Genomic DNA, 23,087 nt, shown 5'->3' on the forward strand with positions numbered 1-23,087 from the left:
GACGGCGTCGAAGCCGATGCCAGAGGCGTCGCAGTCCACCACGAACGACATATCGAAGTCCGGCATCTGGAGGACGGGTCCCGTCGTGAGCGCCCGCTGGAGAGCCTCGAATGCCGTAGTCGCCTCCTCGTCCCAGGAGAAGGCGTCGCGTCAGTGGCGCGGCGATGAGGCTGAAGTCCCGGATGTACTTCCGGTAGTAGCCGGCGAGGCCCAAGAAGCCGTGGAGCGCCCGCGGTGACCGCGGGGTCGGCCACGCGGCGACGGCGGCGACCTTGTCTTCGTCCATCGCTACCCCGTCCGCCGAGATGACGTGCCCCAGGTACGCGACGGAGGTCGTGCCGAACGAGCACTTCGAGCGCTTGAGGTGAAGACGATGCGCTCGAAGCTCGTTGAAGATGATGGCCACGTGCTGTAGGTGCTCCGCCCAAGATGCACTGTAGATAAGAATGTCATCAAAGAAAACAAGCACAAAGCGGCGCAAGTATGGGCTGAGCACGTCGTTCATCAGGGCCTGGAAGGTCGCCGGCGCGTTGGAGAGGCCGAACGGCATCACCAGGAACTCGAAGTGGCCATGGTGCGTGCGGAACGCCGTCTTCTCGATGTCGTCAGGGTGCATGCGCACCTGATGGTAGCCCGAGCGCAGGTCGAGCTTGGTGAAGAAGCGCGCTCCGTGTAGCTCGTCCAAGAGCTCATCCACGACGGGGATGGGGAACTTGTCCTTGGACGTCAAGGCGTTGAGGGCGCGGTAGTCGATGCAGAAGCGCCATGTGCCATCGGCCTTGCGCACAAGGAGCACCGGGGCGGAGAACGGCGATGTCGAAATCCGGATGATGCCCTGTGCGAGCATGACCGCCACCTGACGCTCGAGCTCGTCTTTCTGCAGCTGAGGGTACCGGTACGGGCGCACGGCGACGGGCGCCGTGTCCGGCAGCAGGTGGATGCGGTGGTCATAGGGCCGCGCGGGAGGGAGACCCTGTGGCTCGTCGAAGATGTCGCTATGCTGCTGTAGGAGGTCGGCCTGGAGGGGACGCGCCTCGTCCAGTGCGGCCGCCATCAACTGGAGCTGCAGAGTCGCGGCGCCGGAGCCGCCGATGTCCGTCCACTGAACGCGACGGCCGCCCTCGCGCCAGAAGATGAGGGACAACACATCGAGGTCCCAAAGGATGGGGCCGAGAGTGGACAGGAAGTCGATGCCGAGGATGAAGTCATAGCAGCCCAGGTCGATGCCGACGCAGTCGATGGAGAACGGCTCGTCGCCGATGAGGACGGGAACCTGCCGCGCCGCGTCCTGGCAAGCAAGGCGGTCCCCGTTGGCGACGGTGACGCTGAACTTCTCCGAGCCCGCCGGTTGGAGTGCGAGGCGGCGCATGGCGTCCCCGGACAGGAAGTTGTGAGTCGAGCCCGTGTCCATGAGCGCGGTGAGACGCTCCCCGTTGATTGTCACCGGAAGCAGCATCGTCTTTGCCGTCTTGATGCCAGCCATGGCATGAAGGGAGACGACGTAGGCGGTCGCATCGACCGGCCCGTAGGTTGTGACGCCGGCCTCGGAGAGTGGTGGTGTCGAGCTCCGCGGTGAGGGCCTCCACTTCCGCGTCGTCGACGGTCTCCAAGTAGAACAGACGGGCGCACGTATGACCCGGCGCATACGGTTCGACGCAGTTGAAGCACATGCCCTTGCGGCGCCGCTCGAGCTGCTCGGCCGACGTCAAGCGCCGGAAGGTGCGTGTCGGCGCGGGAGCAGCAGCAGTAGTGGCCGGCAGGGTGGGGCGTGTCGGGGGTGGCGGCCGCCGGGGCGTGGCGGGGGACGCGTGCCGCGGCCCGGGAACTCCTGCTGCAGGGCGTTGGCGCGCTGCTCGTATGCGCGCGCGTAGTACATGGCCGTCTGCAGGTCCTGGGGGTCGCGCATCTCGACGTCGATGCGGATGTGGTCGGGAACGCCGCCGACGAAGAGCTCGGCGCGTTGGCGAGCCGTGACGTCAGGTGCATGGCAGGCCAACGTCTGGAAGCGGTCGGCGAAGTCCTGCACCGAGGTGGTGAAGGGGAGGCGACCGAGCTCGGCCAGGCGGCTCCCACGTATGGGGGGCCCGAACCGAAGGAGACACAGGTGTCGAGCTCCGCGGTGAGGGCCTCCACTTCCGCGTCGTCGACGGTCTCCAAGTAGAACAGACGGGCGCACGTATGACCCGGCGCATACGGTTCGACGCAGTTGAAGCACATGCCCTTGCGGCGCCGCTCGAGCTGCTCGGCCGACGTCAAGCGCCGGAAGGTGCGTGTCGGCGCGGGGAGCAGCAGCAGTAGTGGCCGGCAGGGTGGGGCGTGTCGGGGTGGCGGCCGCTGGGGCGTGGCGGGGGACGCGTGCCGCGGCCCGGGAACTCCTGCTGCAGGGCGTTGGCGCGCTGCTCGTATGCGCGCGCGTAGTACATGGCCGTCTGCAGGTCCTGGGGGTCGCGCATCTCGACGTCGATGCGGATGTGGTCGGGAACGCCGCCGACGAAGAGCTCGGCGCGTTGGCGAGCCGTGACGTCAGGTGCATGGCAGGCCAACGTCTGGAAGCGGTCGGCGAAGTCCTGCACCGAGGTGGTGAAGGGGAGGCGACCGAGCTCGGCCAGGCGGCTCCCACGTATGGGGGGCCCGAACCGAAGGAGACACAGGTCGCGAAAACGCTCCCATGGAGGCATCCCGCCCTCGTCCTGCTCGAGGGCGTAGGACCACGTCTGTGCGGTGCCACGGAGGTGGTAGGAGGCGATCCATGTGCGGTCGGACGCCATGGTCCGTTGCCCCTTGAAAAACGGATCGCACTGATTGAGCCAGTTCAGGGGGTCGACGGTGCCGTCGTAGGTGGAGAACTCCAGCTTGGTGAAGCGGGGCGGCTGCTGCACGTGTGGCGAGGCCGCGTAGGCGCCCTCGTGGCGACCCTGCGCGGCGGAAGGAGGGTGCTGCGGCACCACGGAGCTCCCGGCGTACGGGTCCGTATACCCGTCGAACTCCCCGAAGGTGGTGGCGGGCGGCTGCAACACCGTCGGCTGGAGTGGCGCCGTCGTGTAGGTCGGCGTGTCGAGCCACGTCGGCAGCGGGGACGGCGACGACGGCCACCTGACTTGGTTGATCGGCAGGCCCTGGGGCGCGACGGTGGCCAGGGGCGGTGGCGCGAAGGGTGCCGCCGGCGGGGGCGGTGGTGGCGGGGTTGCATACGGAGCTTGGAGGAAGGTCCGGAGGTTGGAGACTGCCAGGGTGAGGTCGCGGATCGCCGAGGACATCTCCGCCGGGGAGAGGACGGGACAACTTTGGCCGCCAGGGCCGTAGTACCGGAGGCGGCCGGACCTGAGGTGGCCGGCGGCGGCGATTGGTGCGGCGGCGGCGGCTGCTGCGAGGTGGCGGCGGCGGCGGTGGTGGGACGGTCCGACAAACTCATCGAACCCAAGCTATCTGATACCAAATTGGTAGAGGCTAGGGTTCTACCAGGTCTCGGGCGTAGGTTGTAGGGGTGGAAGTGCGGCCGGCGCGGCTGGGGACGCAGGCGCCAGCGGTTGGGCGCCTTCGCTGCGAGAGAGAGAGAGGCGGCTAGGGTAGGGCGGCTAGGGTTAGGGTTCCGGCTCCTCTGGGAGCCGGGTAATAGAATTGTCTTATTGCTTAATTCCGAAATAACTGTTTACATCTGTTTATATAATCTCAATAACTTGGACTCTAAGATAACTAAGATAACTTGGACTCTAATATAACTTGGACTCTAAGATAGCTAAGATAACTTGGGCTAAGCTCGTAACTAACCCTGCCCATTGGGCCTCCTCCGTTGGTACGTCGTACCGGTCATAACAGTGTCGTTGTAGCTGGAGAGTCTTGAAAGCTTGTCTACTCAAGCCAAAGGGGATAAGAGAAGTTGCCGCATCAGCGGAAGACACCACATCAGCAAAAGATACAAAATAAGTATCAAAAGAACATGGGCCGTTGAAAGAAGATGACACATCAAGAGAATGAAGCGTTGCACACAAAATTGAAGTCCAAGAAAACCGGCGGGCAAGAGAATGGGCTTAGATCGACAACGCAAAAAGAGGCCATAAAAATCATATAGAAAACAAAAAGGACCGAAAAAGCCACAAAAGTTGTATATAAAGGACTAGGACCAGAAAAAGAGGCTGGCATATGAAGGTTTAGTGGACTCAAATGACATGAGAAACAAAAAATATCAACGGATTTGGTGGACGCAACGGAAAATATGGAGAACTAGAAGCTAGGAAGCACATACACCAAACTTATGTCACGTGCTAGGATTTGGACCGGTCCTAAGACCATGATTGTGACATGGTTGGGGTACAGCTCTTACGAGTAAAGGTTGGCCAGCCATGGTGCCAGGGATGAGACGGAGAGAAGGTTGGGGATAAGGATTAGATCTTTACTAGTTTATTCTTCTCTATTTCATAATCCTTATGGGGTATGTGGTGTGCCTTTTATAGGGAAGACTCAACTTGATGCCTAAGAATAGAACCTCTACTTTCCTAACAAACCATATGTTATGTTAATCTTCCTAACTAAACCAATCTCTTTCCTAACTAAATAATTATCTCTAATGGGCTAAGGTATGATATCCACGCCTTTGACAACATAGATGCAAGAGCTATCGTGTATGCAGGAGAGTTTGTGGAGGAGGCCTTGTAGGTTGTTAAGCTTCATGCACTAGCCAACAATCAAAAGTCCGAACGAATAGAAAGGGCTACGGAATCCATATATACACTTCAGCACCCCTGTCACGTGTGATGCGGGAACTCAACACGTGAATAGACTCAGAAGTATGGCTCAAGAGTTCTATACGTGGACACCGAGGGGGGCAACAACAATTTTTGAATAAATTGCTAAAGCCAGGACTTGAACTCAAAGACCTTAGGCTCTGATACCATGTTAAGCTTCACGCACTAGCCAATGCAACCAAAGGTCCGAACTAATAGGAAGGGCTAGGCAATCCCAAGAATTGCGAGTCAACGAGTCGACGAGTAGCCGAGGCTGAGACTCATAGACTAATCGTGGCTAGAGTAGACTATTGCTGGACCTGTTGACATGGTACTGTAGTACTCAACTTGCAGTACTCAACTACTAATACCTAGTATGTAGTATAGAACCTCTATACCTTAATATAAGACGTTTTTGCAGTTCAAATTGAACCGAAAAAATGTCCTATATTACATTAAAGAGGTGTATATATTACAATACAATATGCTATAAAATATTGGTTGATCCAGAGGAGGATCACAACAACAGAGGGGTGGATCCAGGGAAGGTGCAAAACCAGCGAAGGGAGAGCACCGTAGTGCTCTTGGCCACTGCTGGCGGCGGTGGTGGGTGCCAGCGGCATCGACGGTTCAATGGATGGTGGCGGCGGCTTAGTCCCAAGTGAGGCAGCTCGTTGTGGAGCGAGCCTGGAAAGCTAGGGTTGTAATTTTTTCCCTCTGGGCTGAGCGCTGCTCACCTATCCCTCCCAAATTGCGTCGTTCGACTCGAACGCCAAGATTAGTCTGGACTAGCCGATGACTAGTCGCTCCACCACTTGACTCAACGAGCTAGTCAACATGAAGAAGCTATAATATAGGCAAGCCTCTAGGGTGGCCCAATCTTCACGAATTGGAGGTGGATTTGGGGAAGAACACGAAGAACACATGGGAAAACACAAAGGGAATCACACAAATCAACACACATAGATGCAAATAAAGATACACATAGATATATCCATCATCCAAATCATTCAAGGAGTGAGATGGACCAAGATAGTTCTTCCCCAGGTCCTAGAACAAGGAGGGCTCGATGATTCTATGATGGGAATCCTTCTTCACAAGTGGAAGTCTTGATAATCCCTAGGGATTCTTCTCCAATGAAGGCCTTGTGCTCCAATGTAGTATCTCTCTACTTTCTACTTTGCTGACCCTAGAAATGAGGAGGGGGAGGTCTATTTATAGTATAAGCCACCAAATGGTAGGTAGAGAGATACATGGGTCAAAGCCTGCACATGCACACTTTTGGTTGGTTACTTCAGTGAAATAGAAAGTACATCTCTAATTCCTGGCTAACACGAATCATTCAAAAACTACTACTTATTGGGTTGGGCAATCGACACGTGAAATCGATGTCGGACTACATTTCCTTCAATTTATTTTTTTAGGTTTACTTCGGCGGAGCATTCAATCCAGGTGTGGTACCGGATGTCCGGTACACATTGGATGTACGCTGGATTTCTGGTGTACGCCAGATGTCCAGTCGGTGCTAGGGCACCGGATGTCCGTCCGCTGGAGCATGTATTGCCCTCGGCTGCTCCTGATCGTTCCTCTTTATCATCTTTATCAGGCATCGGATGTTCGGTAGTGGGACTGAATGTTCGGTGGCTGTAGCCTCGCTGCAGGTCCACTTGGTGCTCTTCTTCCGTCTTCGATTCAACGCTTCCTTCAAGGATGGTGTAGTCGTTCTTTACGCCTGTAGTCCTCCTCTTCATCCATGAAGCTCCTCTCAAACCTATACGTGCACAATGGAGGCTCAAGTAGTAATGTAGTATACCTACCTTGAAGGGATCAATTGAACAAGTGTAAAGGAGATGATTCACCTTTATATGTATGAAGTAGATGTCATACGGTCATTTGACAAAGTGACTCTTGACATGGTGATGTCTGTAAGATGCTCTGTATCAAGCTAGTCGACAACCAGATTGAGACTACTAGACTAGTCGCACGACTTGACTAGTCGTTAAGACTCATAATCATTAGGCAATCCACATAACACAGGTGAGATACCGGCGAGCAGCAACATGGAATAACAACCAGGAGATGAACATTCAACACCGAAGGAAGGTGCGTGTGGGAGATGGAGTTGACGAAACGACGGAATCACTGGAGAGAATCGACATTGTGAGCTTTTTTTGTTTTTTAGAAGAGCTGAAGCTAAGGAGCACATAAGGTTGCAACATCAAGCAGCTAGCGCACCAGCTAGAGCAGGGAAGAGCCACATGCTGAGCAGACAACCAGTAGCGTGCAAACGACTGCAAGGAAGAGTCAACACGCGAAGCGGCAAGCAGCCATGCAAGCAATGCGCAAGTAGTCAAGGGAGAGCTGCGTGCGAGGCAATAGAGAAGCATGCCTGCATATTGTCCTCCGCCGGAGAGGTGCGTCACTACAAGGGAGGGAGAGGTGCTAGGTGCTGGGAAAATGGTGGCCAGGGCCTGCCGGTGGACGGTGGAGGTCGCTGGAATTCAGGCTGGGGGGTAGCGATGAAGCCGGTTTGAGGCGAAGCAGCCGAGGTGTGGCGACAACATAGAGCCGTTCTCCTGGGGTGGTGGGGTGGCAACTGTTAGGAATATGCAACTTGTATTCCCATGAGGCCATAGGCCGATATATATATACATGTACATGTCTGGACTATATGCAGAAAATCCCTTATACAATGGGGTAAATACAAAGGGGTACATGGCTATATTATATATACTCTAGCACCCCCCCTCAAACTCATGGTGGATGAACAACACTGAGTTTGGAGAGATAGAAGCCATGTTGCACTCTAGTCTGGGCCTTCGTCAGGAAATCCGCCAACTGTAACTCGGAAGACACATACTGAAGAGCAATAACCTGATCCTGCACACCAGCACGCACATAAAAAGCATCAACACCAATGTGCTTGGTGAGCTCATGCTTCACAGCATCGTGCGCAATGCTGATAGCACCTGTACTGTCAGATAAGAGCATAGTAGGTGTAGTGACAGAAACACCAAAATCCTGAAGTAACCACCGTAACCAAGTCACCTTTGCCGTCAAAAGAGACATCGCTCGCAACTCAGCCTCTGCACTCGAACGTGAAACTGCGGTCTGTTTCTTCGTCTTCCAGGCGATGAGAGAACCACCAAGAAAAACACAGAAAGCAGAAAGTGAACGGCGATTTGAAGGATCACTAGGCTACGTAGCATCCGAATAGGCCTGAAGCTGTAAAGAGCTGGAGCGAGGAAAGAATAGACGGTGAGAGATCGTGCCCTGAAGATATCGGAGAACACGAAGGAGATGACTATAGTGAACCGAGGTGGGAGCGGAGACGAACTGACTCAGGATATGAACCGGATAAGAGATATCCGGACGAGTGACAGCTAGATAGACAAGACTGCCAACAAGATGACGACAACGCGTCGGGTCAAGCAGGGGGTCACCATCAGTATCACGAAGGTGTACATTGAGCTCCATGGGAGTCTCAACAATGCGCTCGTCAGTAAGAGCAGCCCGAGCAAGAAGATCCTGGATATACTTTTCCTGGGATATAAAAAAGCCATCAGAGGTAGAAGAGACTTCAATCCCAAGAAAGTAACGAAGAGGTCCAAGATCAGACATAAAAAACTGCTCACTAAGACGGACCTTTACAAACGCAATATACTCAGGGTCATCACCAGTGATGATCATGTCATCAACATAGAGAAGAAGAGTCCGACCACGAGGAGAAAGGTGGACAAATAATGCTGGATCATGAGCACTGGCGGAAAAACCAGCAACAGTTACCACAGAGGCAAAACGCTCAAACCAGGCGCGGGGGGCTTGCTTAAGGCCATAGAGAGAGCGACGAAGACGACATACCATGCCATCAGGAACAGAATACCCAGGTGGTGGCTGCATGTACACCTCCTCATGCAGCTCACCATTAAGAAAGGCATTTTTAATATCAAGCTGAGATACAGACCAGTGGCGTGCAGAGGCCACGACAAGAAGTGTACGAATAGTGTTCATATGGGCCACAGGAGCAAAAGTCTCGTCGTAATCACGATCATGCTCGTGCTGAAAGCCACGAGCCATAAGACGAGCTTTGTAACGCTCAAGAGAACCATCGGAGCGAGTCTTAACCTTGTAGACCCACTTACAAGTGATGGGACGAACACCGAGGGGAAGGGAAACAAGATCCCATGTACCAGTGCGTTCAAGAGCAGCAATCTCCTCTGCCATCGCAAACTGCCATTCAGGATGAACAACAACTTGACGATAGGAAGTCGGCTCAAAGAACAGCAGCACCAGCGGTGGGAAATCCAAGGCGATTAACAGGCGAACGAGAACGCAAGCCATAGGGAGGCTGAGACGAGGATAACGACACATCTGCAGAGGCATCCACATGAAGTGAACGACGAGTGTAACACTGAGGAAAAGATGGAACAATGCAAGGAGGGATCGCCAAGGTAGAATCGGGGGGTGAAGACGAGGAAGTCACCGGAGATGAAGGTGCAGAATCCGATGACATGCTAGGGGAGGAGACCGTGGGAGGTGGTGGTGGCAAATCGGCAAGAGGTGGGGAAGCAGAGGAAGCGGAACGACTAGGCAAAGGCTCGATGGGGGTGGGAGGTGTATCAGGAAAAGTGAGAAAAGAGATATCCTCCACTGGAAAGGTCGAGGAAGATGGGCGTGGGTAGAAGGGACGAGACTCATCAAAAGTCACATCCCGAGAGATACGCATCCGACGACCGATAGGATCCCAACAACGATAGCCCTTATGCTCAACATTGTAGCCTAAGAAGACACACTCAACAGATTGAGCGGTCAGTTTGGTGCGTTCGCGAGGGGCAAGAAGAACATAGCAAACACAACCAAACAAGCGAAGCATCGAATAATCGGGAGAATGATCAAAAAGACGCTCGAAAGGAACACCACCCTGTAGAGCAGCGGAAGGTTGTAGATTGATGAGATAGGTGGAGGTGGAGACGACCTCAGCCCAAAAATGAGGCGGGAGAGAGGCAACAATCATCAATGCACGAGCCGTCTCAGGAAGATGACGATGCTTTCGCTCAGCCACGCCATTCTGAGCGTGAGCACCAGGACAAGAGAACTGAGAAAGAGTCCCTTGCTCAGCAAGAACACCACACAACATCTTAGAAATATATTCGCCAGCAGAGTCAGCACGAAACACACGAATGGGCGAAGAGAGTTGAGTGTGAACCATGGCAGCAAAACGCTTATAAATAGACAACACCTCACTACGAGAAGTCATGAAATAAAGCCATGTGTAACGAGAGAAATCATCTATGAAAATAGTATAATATTTATTGTTAGGAATAAGCAACTTGTATTCCCATGAAGCCATAGGCCGGTATATATACATGTACAGGTGGTGGACTATATGCAGGAAACACCTTATATATTGGGATAAATACAAAGGGGTACATGGCTATAATATATATACTCTAACACCCCCCCTCAAACTCATGGTGGATGAACAACACTGAGTTTGGAGAGAGATAGAAGCCATGCTGCGCTCTAGTCTGGGCCTTCGTCAGAAAATCCGCCAACTGTAACTCGGAAGGCACATACTGAAGAGCAATAACCTAATCCTGCACACCAGCGCGCACATAGAAAGCATCAACAACAATATGCTTGGTGAGCTCATGATTCACAGGATCGCGCGCAATGCTAATAGCACCTGTACTGTCAGATAAGAGCAGAGTCGGTGTAGTGACAGAAACACCAAAATCCTGAAGTAACCACCGTAACCAAGTCACCTCTGCCGTCAAAAGAGCCATCGCTCGCAACTCAGCCTCTGCACTCGAACGGGAAACTGCAAGCTGTTTCTTCATCTTCCAGGCAATGAGAGAACCACCAAGAAAAACACAGTAAGCAGAGAGTGAACGGCGATCGGAAGGATCACTAGCCCAATTATCATCCGAATAGGCCTGAAGCTGTAAAGAACTGGAGCGATGAAAGAATAGACGGTGAGAGATCGTGCCCCGAAGATATCGGAGAACATGAAGGAGATGACTATAGTGAATCGAGGTGGGAGCAGAGACGAACTAACTCAGAATATGAACCGGATAAGAGATATCCGGACGAGTGACAGCTAGATAGACAAGACTGCCAACAAGATGACGATAACGCGTCGGGTCAGGCAGGGGATCACCATCAGTATGACAGAGGTGAATATTGAGCTCCATGGGAGTCTCAAAAGTGCGCTCGTCAGTAAGAGCAGCACGAGCAAGAAGATCCTGGATATACTTTTCCTGGGATATAAAAAAGCCATAAGAGGTAGAAGACACTTCAATCCCAAGAAAGTAACGAAGAGGTCCAAGATCAGACATAAGAAACTGCTCGCTAAGACGACCTTTACAAAGGCAATATACTCGGGGTCATCCCCAGTAATGATCATGTCATCAACATAGAGAAGAAGAGTCCGACCACGAGGAGAAAGGTGAATAAAAAATGCTGGATCATGAGCACTTGCTGAAAAACCAGCGGCAGTCACCACAGAGGCAAAACGCTCAAACCAGGCACGGGGGGCTTGCTTAAGGCCATAGAGAGAGCGACGAAGACGGCATACCATGCCATCAGGAACGGAATACCCAGGTGGTGGCTACATGTACACCTCCTCACGCAGCTCACCATTAAGAAAGGCATTCTTAACATCAAGCTGAGATATAGACCAGTGGCGGGCAGAGGCCACGACAAGAAGTGTACGAAGAGTGGTCATATGGGCCACAGGAGCAAAAGTCTCGTCGTAATCACGACCATGCTCCTGCTGAAAACCACGAGCCACAAGATGAGCTTTATAACGCTCAAGAGAACCATCGGAGCGAGTCTTAACCTTGTAGACCCACTTATAAGTGATGGAACGGACTCCGGGAGGAAGGGAAACAAGATCCCACGTACCAGTGCGTTCAAGAGCAGCAATCTCCTCTGCCATCGCAAACTGCCATTCAGGATGAACAACAGCCTGACGATAAGAAGTGTGTTAGACCTTTCAGCCTGAGCATTGATAGTTGTGGATGACACTAGGAGAGTTGGGACAATTTTCGTTGGTTTATTTCTCACACAATGCCATGCCAACCTGAGGGGTTGGGGATACATATTTATAGGCTGCTAGCCAGCCAAGCATATGCTAAGATGCTAGTCTAAGATGCTACTAAGATGCTAGTCTAAGATGCTATCCTAACTGTCAGTCCTTGATGGTCAAGGATTCTATCCTAACAGCCACAAGGACCATGTGCTGCAGCCCCACAAAGACCATAGTACATAGACTTATCCATCAAAGTGGGCTCAAGAACAACAGCACCAGTGGTGGGAAATCCAAAGCGATCAACAGGCGGACGAGGACGAGAATGCAAGACATAGGTAGGCTGAGACGAGGATGACGACACATCCATAGAGGCATCCACAGGACGTGAACGACGAGTGTAACACTGAGGAAAAGATGGAACAATGCAAGGAGGACTCGCCAATGTAGAATCGGATGGCGGCGACGAAGAAGTCACTGGAGATGAAGGTGCGGAATCTGGTGACATGCTAGGCGAGGAGACTGTGGAAGATGGTGGCGGCAAATCGACAAGAGGTGGAGAAGCAGAGGGAGCGGAACGAATAGGCAAAGGCTTGATGGGGATGATAGGTGTGTCAGGAAAAGTGGGAAAAGAGATATCCTCCACTGAAAAAATCGAGGAAGATGGGCGTGGGTAGAAGGGACGAGACTCATGAGATACGCATCCGGCGACCGATAGGATCCCAACAACGATAGCCCTTATGCTCATCACTATAGCCTAAGAAAACACACTCAACAGACTGAGCGGTCAGTTTGGTGCATTCGCGAGGAGCAAGAACATAGCAAACACAACCAAACAAGCGAAGCATCGAATAATCGGAATAACGATAAAAAAGACGCTCGAAAGGAACACCACCCTGTAGAGCAGCGGAAGGCTGTAGATTGATGAGATAGGTGGAGGTGGAAACAGCCTCAGCCCAAAAATGAGGCGGGAGAGAGGCAGCTATCATCAATGCACGAGCCGTCTCAAGAAGATGACGATGCTTTCGCTCAGCCATGCCATTCTGAGCATGAGCACCAGGACAAGAGAATTGAGAGAGAGTCCCTTGCTCAGCAAGAACACCACGCAACATCTTAGAGATATACTCGCCAGTGGAGTCAGCACGAAACACACGAATGGGTGAAGAGAACTGAGTATGAACCCTGGCAGCAAAACGCTTATAAATAGACAACACCTCACTACGTGAAGTCATGAAATAAAGCCATGTGTAACGAGAGAAGTCATGTATGAAAATAATATAGTATTTATGACCCCCTTTCGAAGCGAAGGGAGCCGGACCCCATACATCAGAATGGACTAAATCAAAAGGATGCTTAGAGACTGACTCACTATGTGAATATGGTAACTGAATCTGCTTGCCAAGACGACAATCCTGACACTCTAAAGAGACATCTCCTGAGACAGACCCCAGAAGACCTCGACGAACTAAAGACGACAAACGAGAACCACACAGATGACCAAGTCGATGATGCCACTGCTGGAAGGAACCAGTAGCGGATGCGACTGAAGCAGAGGAACTGACGATAGTGATGGCAGCGGAAGGAACATGAAGCCAGTCCAACTCCCAAAGACCCTGAGAATCATGGCGGCGAGGGCCAGCCCCAACCAGAGTGTGCGTGCGATGGTCCTGGACAGAACAAGAGTCAACGTCAAGGATGACGCGACAACCAGAATCAGTAAGTTGACCAGCAGAAAACAGACTCATGGTAAGTCAAGGAACATGAGCAACATCACGAACAGAATAAGGAGTGGTAAGATTGCCTCTACTAACAACAGAAAGAGGAGTAGCATCGGCAGTGAGGACATGAACAGGAGAATCAAGCGATCGAAGAGAGGACAGAGTGGAAGAATGAGAAGACATATGAAAGGAAGCTTCAGAGTCCAGTACCTATGGGGATGTACTTGACTGTGTAGAGGGTGGTTGCTCAGTGCGGGAAGCATCAGTCACAGAACCAACAGTACCCGTCGAGGAAGAACCTGAAGCCGCGAGCAGACGCTTAAGTCTCAGAATATCCTGCTCAGTCAAAGCGATGGCTGAAGCTGTCGAGGTAGATGACGAAGTCTCTGAAGATGATGATCGGGCCTGGCGCAGATGTTTCCTCTTTGTGTAGCACTGGGACTCAATATGACCATCATTGTTGCAGTAGCCGCAATGTGGACGGTGGCGACCTGAGCCTCCAGAAGGAGTGGGCAAGAGCGGCGGAGCACTCGTGCGAGAAGGGGTTGGTGCAGTAGGTGGCCTAGAAGGAGCCCGAGCAGCGAGCACAGAAGGAACCTCCAGCAAACCAGCAACACGTAAGCGAGTCTTCTCAGCACGAATCTCAGAAAGCGCCTCCATGAGAGAAATGCGGCCACGAGTAAACAACTGAGCACGCCGGGGCTCAAACTCCTTACGGAGCCGAGACAGGAACTCGTAGACGCGATGAAACTCCAAATTGGCCTGGACAGCCTGGCTCCAGGGGCAAGTACAACAACCAGCACCGCGGAGGCAATCAAGCTGGCGCTAGATAGCAGAATTCTGTGCATAGAAGTCATCAACAGAAGAGTCACCCTGCTGAAGAGCATGCTCCTGACAGACAACAGAGAGGTATAAGGCATCACCAGAGGGCTCATAGCGCTGACGAAGACGGGTCCACATCTCAAAAACAGTAGGATGGCCCAGATACTCAGAAGCAAACTGAGGCACAACACTAGCAGTGAGAACAGCTGCAGCACGAGCATCATCATCAAGCCACTGAGTGTAAACAGACAGAGCACCATGATACACCTGAAGAGCCTCCTCATAAGTCAAAACCTTCTCATCATAAGCACGAATAGCGGCCTCATCAGCAACCTTAGCTGCATCCTTCGCAGCCTGATTAGCATCCGCAGGAAGAGCCGGAGGGATCAGCGGAGTGGGAGCCACAGGAGGAACTGGACGTGGCAGACAACAGACCTCGCCAGAAAGAACACCCCAGAGACGGATGCCACGCATGTGAATGCGCATGAAACCAATGAACTCGGTGTAGTTAGTACCATCGAAGATCACCGGACAGCGAGGGACAGCAACATAGTTCGATGCAGTAGACATTTTCTTTACAGGAACGAACTGACGGGAGTACAAAGCAGATCGAGACCTGAGCAGCAGGGCCGGCGGCGAGATCCAACGGAATAAGGCTGGATCCGGTGGGATCCGGCGAGATCCAGCGTCTGGAGGCGGCGGCGGCTGGGGATGGCGGCGGCTGGAACCAGCAGGACGAGCCGCCCCTGCTTCGATCAAGAAGAGATCAAGCGGGAAGAGAGCGGCGGCGGAAGACTGCGGCTGTGGAAGACGGGATCGATCTCCAGGGCCACGGGAGTCTGGGACGAGGCAGGAGAGACGGGATCGATCTCCAGGGCCACGGGAGTCTGGGACGAGGCAGGCGCTGGCACGAGGAGCCGGCTGCCTGACGGGATCGAGGCAGGCGCTGGCCGCCTGACGGGATCGAGGCAGGAACCAACCAGAGAGGAGAGCGGCGGCGTGGAGCGGATCAACAACACAAGTTGCGGCGTGCAAAAGTTAACTTAGCTCTAATACCAAGTTAGGAATAAGCAACTTGTATTCCCATGAGGCCATAGGCCGGTATATATACTGTACAGGTGGTGGACTATATACAGGAAACCCCTTATATATTGGGATAAATACAAAAGGATACATGGCTATAATATATATACTCTAACATTTATGACCCCCTTTCGAAGCGAAGGGAGCCGGACCCCATACATCAGAATGGACTAAATCAAAAGGACGCTTAGACACTGACTCACTATGCGAATATGGTAACTGAATCTGCTTGCCAAGACGACAACCTTGACATTCTAAAGAGACATCTCCTGAGACAGACCCTAGAAGACCTCGACGAACTAAAGACGACAAACGAGAACCACAAAGATGACCAAGGCGATGATGCCACTGCTGGAAGGAACCAGTAGCGGAGGCAACCGAAGCGGAGGAACTGGCGATAGTGGTGGCAGCGGAAGGAACATGAAGCCAGTCTAACTCCCAAAGACCCTGAGAATCACGGCGGCGAGGGCCAGCCCCAACTAGAGTGTGCGTGCGACGGTCCTGGACAGAACAAGAATCAACGTCAAGGATGACGTGGCAACCAGAATCAACAAGTTGACCAGCAGAAAACAGATTCATGGTAAGTCGAGGAAGATGAGCAACATCAGGGACAAAATAAGGAGTGGTAAGATTGCCTCTAATAACAACAGAAAGGGGAGTACCATCAGCAGTGAGGACATGAACAAGAGAATCAAGCGATCGAAGAGAGGACAGAGTGGAAGAATGAGAAGACATATGAAAAGAAGCTCTAGAGTTCAGAACCCATGGGGATGTACCTGACTGTGTAGTAGGTGGTTGCTCAGTGCGAGAAGCATCAGTCACAGAACCAGCAGTACCCGTTGAGGAAGAACCTGAAGCGACGAGCAGACGCTTAAGCCTCAGAATATCTTGCTCAGTCAAAGCGGTGGCTGAAGATGTCGAGGTAGTAGACGAAGTCCCTGAAGATGATGATCGCGCCTTACGCAGGTGTTTCCTCTTCTGGAAGCACTGGGACTCGACATGGCCATCCAGGTTGCAGTAGCCGATATGTGGACGGGGGCGGCCCGAGCCGCCAGGAGGAGTAGGCAAGAGCGGTGGAGCACTCGCGCGAGAAGGGGTCGATGCAGCATGTGACATAGTGGGAGCTCGAGCAGCTAGCACAGAGGGAACCTCCAGCAAACCAGTGCCACGTAATCGAGTCTCCTCAGCACGAATCTCAGAAAGCGCCTCCATGAGAGAAATACGGCCGCGAGCAAACAACTGAGCACGCCGGGGCTCAAACTCCTTATGGAGCCGAGACAGGAACTCGTAGACGCGATGAAACTCCAAATTGGCCTGAACAACCTGGTAACAGGGGCAAGTACGACAACCAACACTGCGGAGAGAATCAAGCTGGCGCCAGATAGCAGAATTCTGTGCATAGAAGTCATCAACAGTAGAGTCACCCTGCTGAAGAGCATGCTCCTGACGGACTATAGAGAGGTATAAGGCATCACCAGAGGGCTCATAGCGCTGACGAAGACGGGTCCACATCTCAAAGACAGTAGGAAGGCCCAGAAACTCAGAGGCAAACTGAGGCAAAACACTAGCAATGAGAACAACTGCAGCACGAGCATCATTATCAAGCCACTGGGTGTAAACAGACAGAGCACCATGATACGTCCGGTGAGCCTCCTCATAAGCCAAAAACTGCTCATCATAAGCACGATCAACGGCCTCATCAGCAAGCTTAGCCGCATCCTTGGCGGCCTGATTAGCATCCGCAGGAAGAACCGGTGGCATCGGCGGAGTAGGGGCCAAAGGAGGAACCGGACGTGGCGGATAACAGACCTCGCCAGAAAGAACACCCCATAGATGGATGCCACGCATATGAATGCGCATGAAGCCAACGAACTCGGTGTAGTTAGAGCCATCAAAAATCGCTGGGCAACGAGGAACAACAACATAGCCCGATGCAGCAAACATTTTTTTTACAGCTCAAAGGAACGAATCGAACCACACGGGAATCAACAACAGATCAGATCAAGACCACACCAGCAGTAGAAGAACGGAATCACTAGTAGCGGCGGCGGCAAAATCCGGCTGGAGGCGACGGGATCCGGCGGCTGGGAGGACGGGCGGATCGGGGGCAGCTTCGAGACGAGGAGCTGGTGGCGACGCAACGGCTGGAGGCGACGGGATCCGTCGGCTGGGAGGACGGGCAGATCGGGGGCGGCTGGAGTCGACGATATCCGACGTCTGGGAGGACGGGCCGATCGGTGGCGGCTTCGAGACGAGGAGCTGGTGGCGACATGACTGGATCCAGCGGGGGCGGTTGCTCTCCTTATAACGAGAGCCCAAGATCGAGCGCCCCTGACCTCGAGTTCCAGCGGGACTCGGGCACGGGATCGAGCAGATCTTGGGAAGAAGATGCAGCGGAGAAGATTGGATCGGGAAGAGCACGAGTTGCGCGTGCAAAAAAGAACCTAAGCTCTAATACCATGTTAGAAATATGCAACTTGTATTCCCATGAGGCCATAGGCCGATATATATATATACATGTACAGGTGTGGACTATATGCAGAAAACCCCTTATACAATAGGATAAATACAAAGGGGTACATGGCTATATTATATATACTCTAACAGCAACCTCCTGTAACGACAATGATTGATCTGGACGGGGTGGCTTCTGTCGATCTGGATGATCGAGCGTGGGCATATCGATACGGAGATCGATCTCGCCAGCATTGGCGACGACCGGTGCATGATATCGATTGGAAGAGGAGACCGAAAAAGTCGATGAAGAGCGTGAGTTGTGGCACGCGAAAAAATCCCTAAACCCGGGCTCATGATACCATGGCCTAATAAGGACTCCTAGACCAATATTACTCCTTAATAGCTTCGTTGGCTGCTTGCCGAAATTATGAAAAACTTGTCTGTTTTATGAAGTGTATCCACTTAATTTTCTGCTAAAAGCCATATTTTATATTGTTACACATCGCCTTTCTTACCACATATTACTAATGCCTTTACTGGATTGCCAACTTGGCAGTTTGAAAAGCTGTACTATTATTATATGCACCAATATGATTTATCTCCAGTAAAATGTAGGTTAGAGCTGCCTTATAATGGTCTGTGTTGCACCAATGAGATAGAAGTGGGGGCCTCTTCTACATCATCAGTTTTTTTAACAAACTACATCATCAGTTCAGTCTATGATTTTTTTACATAACCAATATTTATAGGTGCAAGCCAGATGCTGATATATACAACTCTTTGATCAATGCTCATGCTCGGGCTGGTCTATGGCGCTGGGCCATCAACATTATGGATGATATGCTTCGTGCTGCTGTCAGTATTGTTCGTTTAGAATAATCATTGTGTTCTAACTGCTTTATTTTCTTGAATATGACTGGTTATATGTGATTTACGTGTTCTAGTTGTTTAGGGTTGTACATTCCAAAGTATGCTATTTAGTTTATTCTCCTTAAAGAAAGTGATAGAGGTATGAGCCAGGGTGGCACTAGCACTGTAGAAGTGTAGATGGATACTGAGTTATGGTATAGAATTCCCTCTAGTCTCCAACAAAGCCATAATTAGTTATCTAAGCGCTCTTATATTTCTTCACGGAGGGAGTACCGCATTAGTTTTGGTTTACAGTCTTATATCTTACAGTATAGACACACTAGCAGAGCAAGTAGGGATCCTACAGTGGGAACAATCATGGGATGGCCGCTCCGCTCCGCGCCCCTAGCCTAGTCGAGCATCCCCGCCGCCGTCCTGCCCGCCGGCTGCCCCCGCCTCCCCTGCGCCATGGCCCCCTCCGACGACGGCCGCGGCGCGCACCGCCACCACCGCGAGGATCGCTGGAAGGATTCAGACAGCTCCTCCTCCGGCATGTGCTCCTACCGCGACGTCGCCCGCACCCCTCCTCCGCCGCCGGCGCGCCAGCTGCAGGCGGCTCCCGCCCCGCCCCTGCGCGCACCCGCATCGACCCGCCTGGGCCCCCGCTCGGAGGTCCACCGTGTGGAGGATGCGGCGACGCCCGCAGCGGACGCTGGCGGTGCCTGGGAGTTGCCGAAGAGCAGGAAACGCCGCAACGTCCGCCGCGCGGGCGCTCCCACGCCGCGGCTCCGCCGCAGCCTCATGCCGGAAGAGTCGGCAGGCCTCTGCTTCCGCTGCCTCGACCCGGGCCACGCCGTCCGCAACTGCACTAACAGGTTGAGGTGCCGGCGCTGCCTTCTCCTCGGCCACGAGTCCAGGAACTGCACGCCTGCGCGTCGGGCCCGTGACCATGCTCTGCTGACGACGTCCGCTCCGCCCCAGCGCCGCGTAACTCCGACGCCCCCCCTTGCCGCAACGCCCGCCGTCGGCCCCTCGGGTCTGGCGCGAGTTCTCATCCCTCGCTCCGTCGAGATCGAGGAGGCTGAGGCGGTGCTGCAGCGCGGGATGGTGGCCACCATCACTGGCTCCAGGCCACCCGTCGCTGCCGACGAGGTCGCAGACGCGCTCTTCAACAACCTCGAGCTGCACCCCGGCGATTTCTCGGTCCACCTCCACCACCCCGAGGATTTCCTCATCATCTACGCCTCGCAGGCAATCAAGGACAGGATCTACGGCGATCACCACATCGAAGGCCCCTCCTTCTCGCTGTCTCTCCGCCCCTGGAGCAAGCTCGCCCACGGCGGCTGCGATAGCCTGGAGCACCGCATCGAGCTCGAGCTCCGCGGCGTCCCGGCGCAGGCTTGGAATCTGAGCACGGTCGAGCGCCTCCTCGGAGACTCATGTTGGGTGGAGCGCCTCCATCCGGAGACACGGTCCAGAGCCGACCTCGCCACCTTCAGGCTCTCAGGGCGCGCCCGTGACCCGACGTCCATCTGTCGCCATGCCGTCCTCGAGATCGTCGAGTGCATCCCGTCGCGCGCCCCCTCCCAGGCGCCTAATGTGCGCACCCTGACGTACCAGGTTTCCATCAGGGTGGTGCGCGAGGAGCTGGTCCGGCCTGCGCCACCACTGGAGATCCACGCTGATGGCCCTGGGGGCTCTGGTGGAGCTCCTCCTCCTGGGCGCAACGATGGTCGCGGCCCAAGCCGTCGCCGTGCCCGCAAGCGCCGCCGCCCCAACGAGCTGGCCGCGCAGACGACGCGACGCTCGACTCCCTGACCTGGTCCGCCGCTGGAGGCTCGCGCCGTTCCGACGGTGTCGCCGTGGATGCCAACTAGCGCTTCGCCGATCACCGCTTCCGTACGGCGCCGCCGCCACCGCCGGTGGAGACCGCTGCCAGCGCGAAGGGGATGTCGCCGTGGCCTGGTCAGGCCGGGGCCCATCGCCATCGTCACCGTCCTAAAAAGGGAAAGGGCGTCTGGCAAAGGAAGGACCGACAGCTTGACGATGCATGGGCCGGGCCCTCCACGGTCCAAGATGCGACCGGGTCGCTTTTGACAGAGACAACTGGCGCCTCCCGATTGCCCACCCGCCCTTCCTCGCCAGGCACGAGGCCTGCCACTCACCAGCCGCGATTGTCGCCTTTCGCGCACGAGCAGGATCCGTCCTGCTCCTCGCCAGGCACGCCCGACGCGTTGACCCCATCGGCCCCAGATCCGAGGCGGGACGATCGCGAGGCGGCCCCAGATTCGCCACACAACGAGATGGTCCCCGATTCGCAGCCCCTGCCGCCTGCGGTGCCCAAGGAGGATGCCCTGTCGGGGCAAAGCGCAACCTCGGCGGCGTCACCTGCTGCCAGCCCGCGCTTGGACCGATCTGCGGTCATGCCAGCCCGATCTTTCGGCTCGGAGCCAGATTCAAATCCCGCTCCCCTTAGGCTGGACCCATCGCAGCTGACACTCGAGACGCCCTCCCCCCTCGGGTTGGGCCTTGGCGGCCTCTCGGCTGGGCTGGGCCCCGACGCCACCATTGAGCCCCGCTCTGAGCTGAGGCCGGCCAGCCCCTACACCGCGGAAACACCCTGCCCCACTGCATGCCACTTCGCCTCGCCGCCCATTACGCTGCGGAGATTGCGCCCGAGAACTTAAACGCGTCCAACCTCCTGGACGCTGGGGGATTTCCTCGCGGCTGCCACTGGCCAGCTTAAAGCTGCCCTGCCGGCCCCTGGGAAGCGCCCTCGTCGCCCCGCCTTATGTTTCTCGCCACGCCGTGGCCGCTCTGCTACTTCGAAGGTTGCGGCCTCGGTGCCACCCACCGCGGAACGGCGGGCTCGTGTGCAGGTCCTGCGCACCCTGGGAATCATCGGCGCCAACCAGACGATCACTGCTGATGCGATGAAGGCCTGTGACGGGGTGTTTGCGACGGAAATCTCGGTTGACGTGCTCGCTGCCATCGCCAAACTGGTTGATCGCGAGCTGCCCGCGAGCACTACCTCGGCTCCTTGCACGCCTGTGCCTGCTGGCTGCCTCGCGGAGGTTTAGCCCGCTGTTGTAATCCGATCGTTGTACTAGTTGCTTTATGGCTTACAACCTCAAGTTTGTGATCTGGAATGTGCGCGGACTGAACACGCGGGCACGACGCCTGGCGATTCGCTCGCTCATTGCTACGGCCGACGCGTCGGTAGTATGCCTGCAGGAAACGAAGATGGAACTTATCGACCCCTCAATAGTCTTGGAGGCCCTGGGCCTCGACTTTGACGACTTCCTGTTCCTGCCCGCGGAGGGCACGCGCGGGGGCATCCTCCTAGCGTGGAAGAGCAGGGTCGTGACTATTTCCGACCCATTGTTCACCACCAATGCCCTCACCGCTAGGGTAGCCACATCCGAGGGCACTCCGTGGTGGATCTCCATAGTATATGGCCCCCAGGATGACGACGGCAAGATCGCGTTCCTCCAGGAGATCCGGGACGTGCGTCGCGACTGCACGGGCCCGTGGATGATCTACGGTGATTTTAAACTGATCCTGCGCGACGAGGACAAAAATAACGAAAACTTGAACCGAAGGATGATGGGCCGCTTCCGGCGCTGCCGTTAACGACCTCGCCCTGAGGGAGGTGTATCTCAACGGCCGTCGGTACACGTGGTCTAACGCGCAATCCCCGCCCACGCTGGTTCGCCTGGACCGGGTCCTCTGCTCGTCGGACTGGGAGGACGTCGTCGGCGAGTGCCACCTGCATTGCCTCGCTTCCGTGGTGTCCGACCACAACCCCCTGCTGCTGGATTGCTCCCCCACGCCCCAGCCCACCGTTGCTTCCGCTTCAAGGAGTTTTAGCTGCTCCTTGACGGGTTCCAGGAGACAGTCGCGCAGGCTTGGGCGTCAGTGGATGATGCCGACCCTTTCCGCCGCCTCCTGCTACGCCTGCAGGCCACCGCCAGGAGACTCACCAGCTGGAGCGTGAAATCGGTTGGCAGCGTCAAGCACAAGCTCGCTCTCTGCAGGGTGCTCATCCTCAGCTTTGATAAAGCTCAGGAGGATCGGACGCTATCGCCGCACGAGGCTTGGTTGCACAGGAGCCTGAAGCTCGCCTTCTTGGGTTTCGCCTCGCTTGAGCGCACCATCGCCCGACAGCGGGCGCGCATCGCCTTGCTTAAGGATGGGGACGCCAACACCGCATTCTTCCACCGGCAATGCTCCTACCGACGGCAAAACAACACGATCTTCAGCCTGTACACGGAGGACCAAATCCTCACCGAGCAGAGCGAGATGGCGGAGGCTGCATTCGGGCACTTCGACGACCTCATTGGCACGGCCCCCGATCGTGAGTGCACGCTCAACCTGGAGCACCTGATCGACCCCGACGAGGACCTC

General features: G+C 54.7%; 1 protein-coding gene across 5 annotated transcripts in view; it reads left to right on the top strand.

The window, feature by feature from the left end:
- Positions 1 to 23,087, top strand: part of LOC123426169 (pentatricopeptide repeat-containing protein At2g41720) — a 65,000-nt gene that overhangs the window by 3,852 nt on the left and 38,061 nt on the right. For all 5 annotated transcript variants that reach the window (XM_045109943.1, XM_045109945.1, XM_045109944.1 and 2 more), the window contains exon 3: positions 18,581 to 18,686. In XM_045109943.1, coding sequence (XP_044965878.1) covers positions 18,581 to 18,686 — 106 coding nt within the window. The remainder of the gene's footprint in view (positions 1 to 18,580; positions 18,687 to 23,087) is intronic.

The sequence above is a fragment of the Hordeum vulgare genome, chromosome 2H (assembly GCF_904849725.1).
Source record: "Hordeum vulgare subsp. vulgare chromosome 2H, MorexV3_pseudomolecules_assembly, whole genome shotgun sequence".
In the NCBI taxonomy this organism is placed as follows: domain Eukaryota; kingdom Viridiplantae; phylum Streptophyta; class Magnoliopsida; order Poales; family Poaceae; genus Hordeum; species Hordeum vulgare.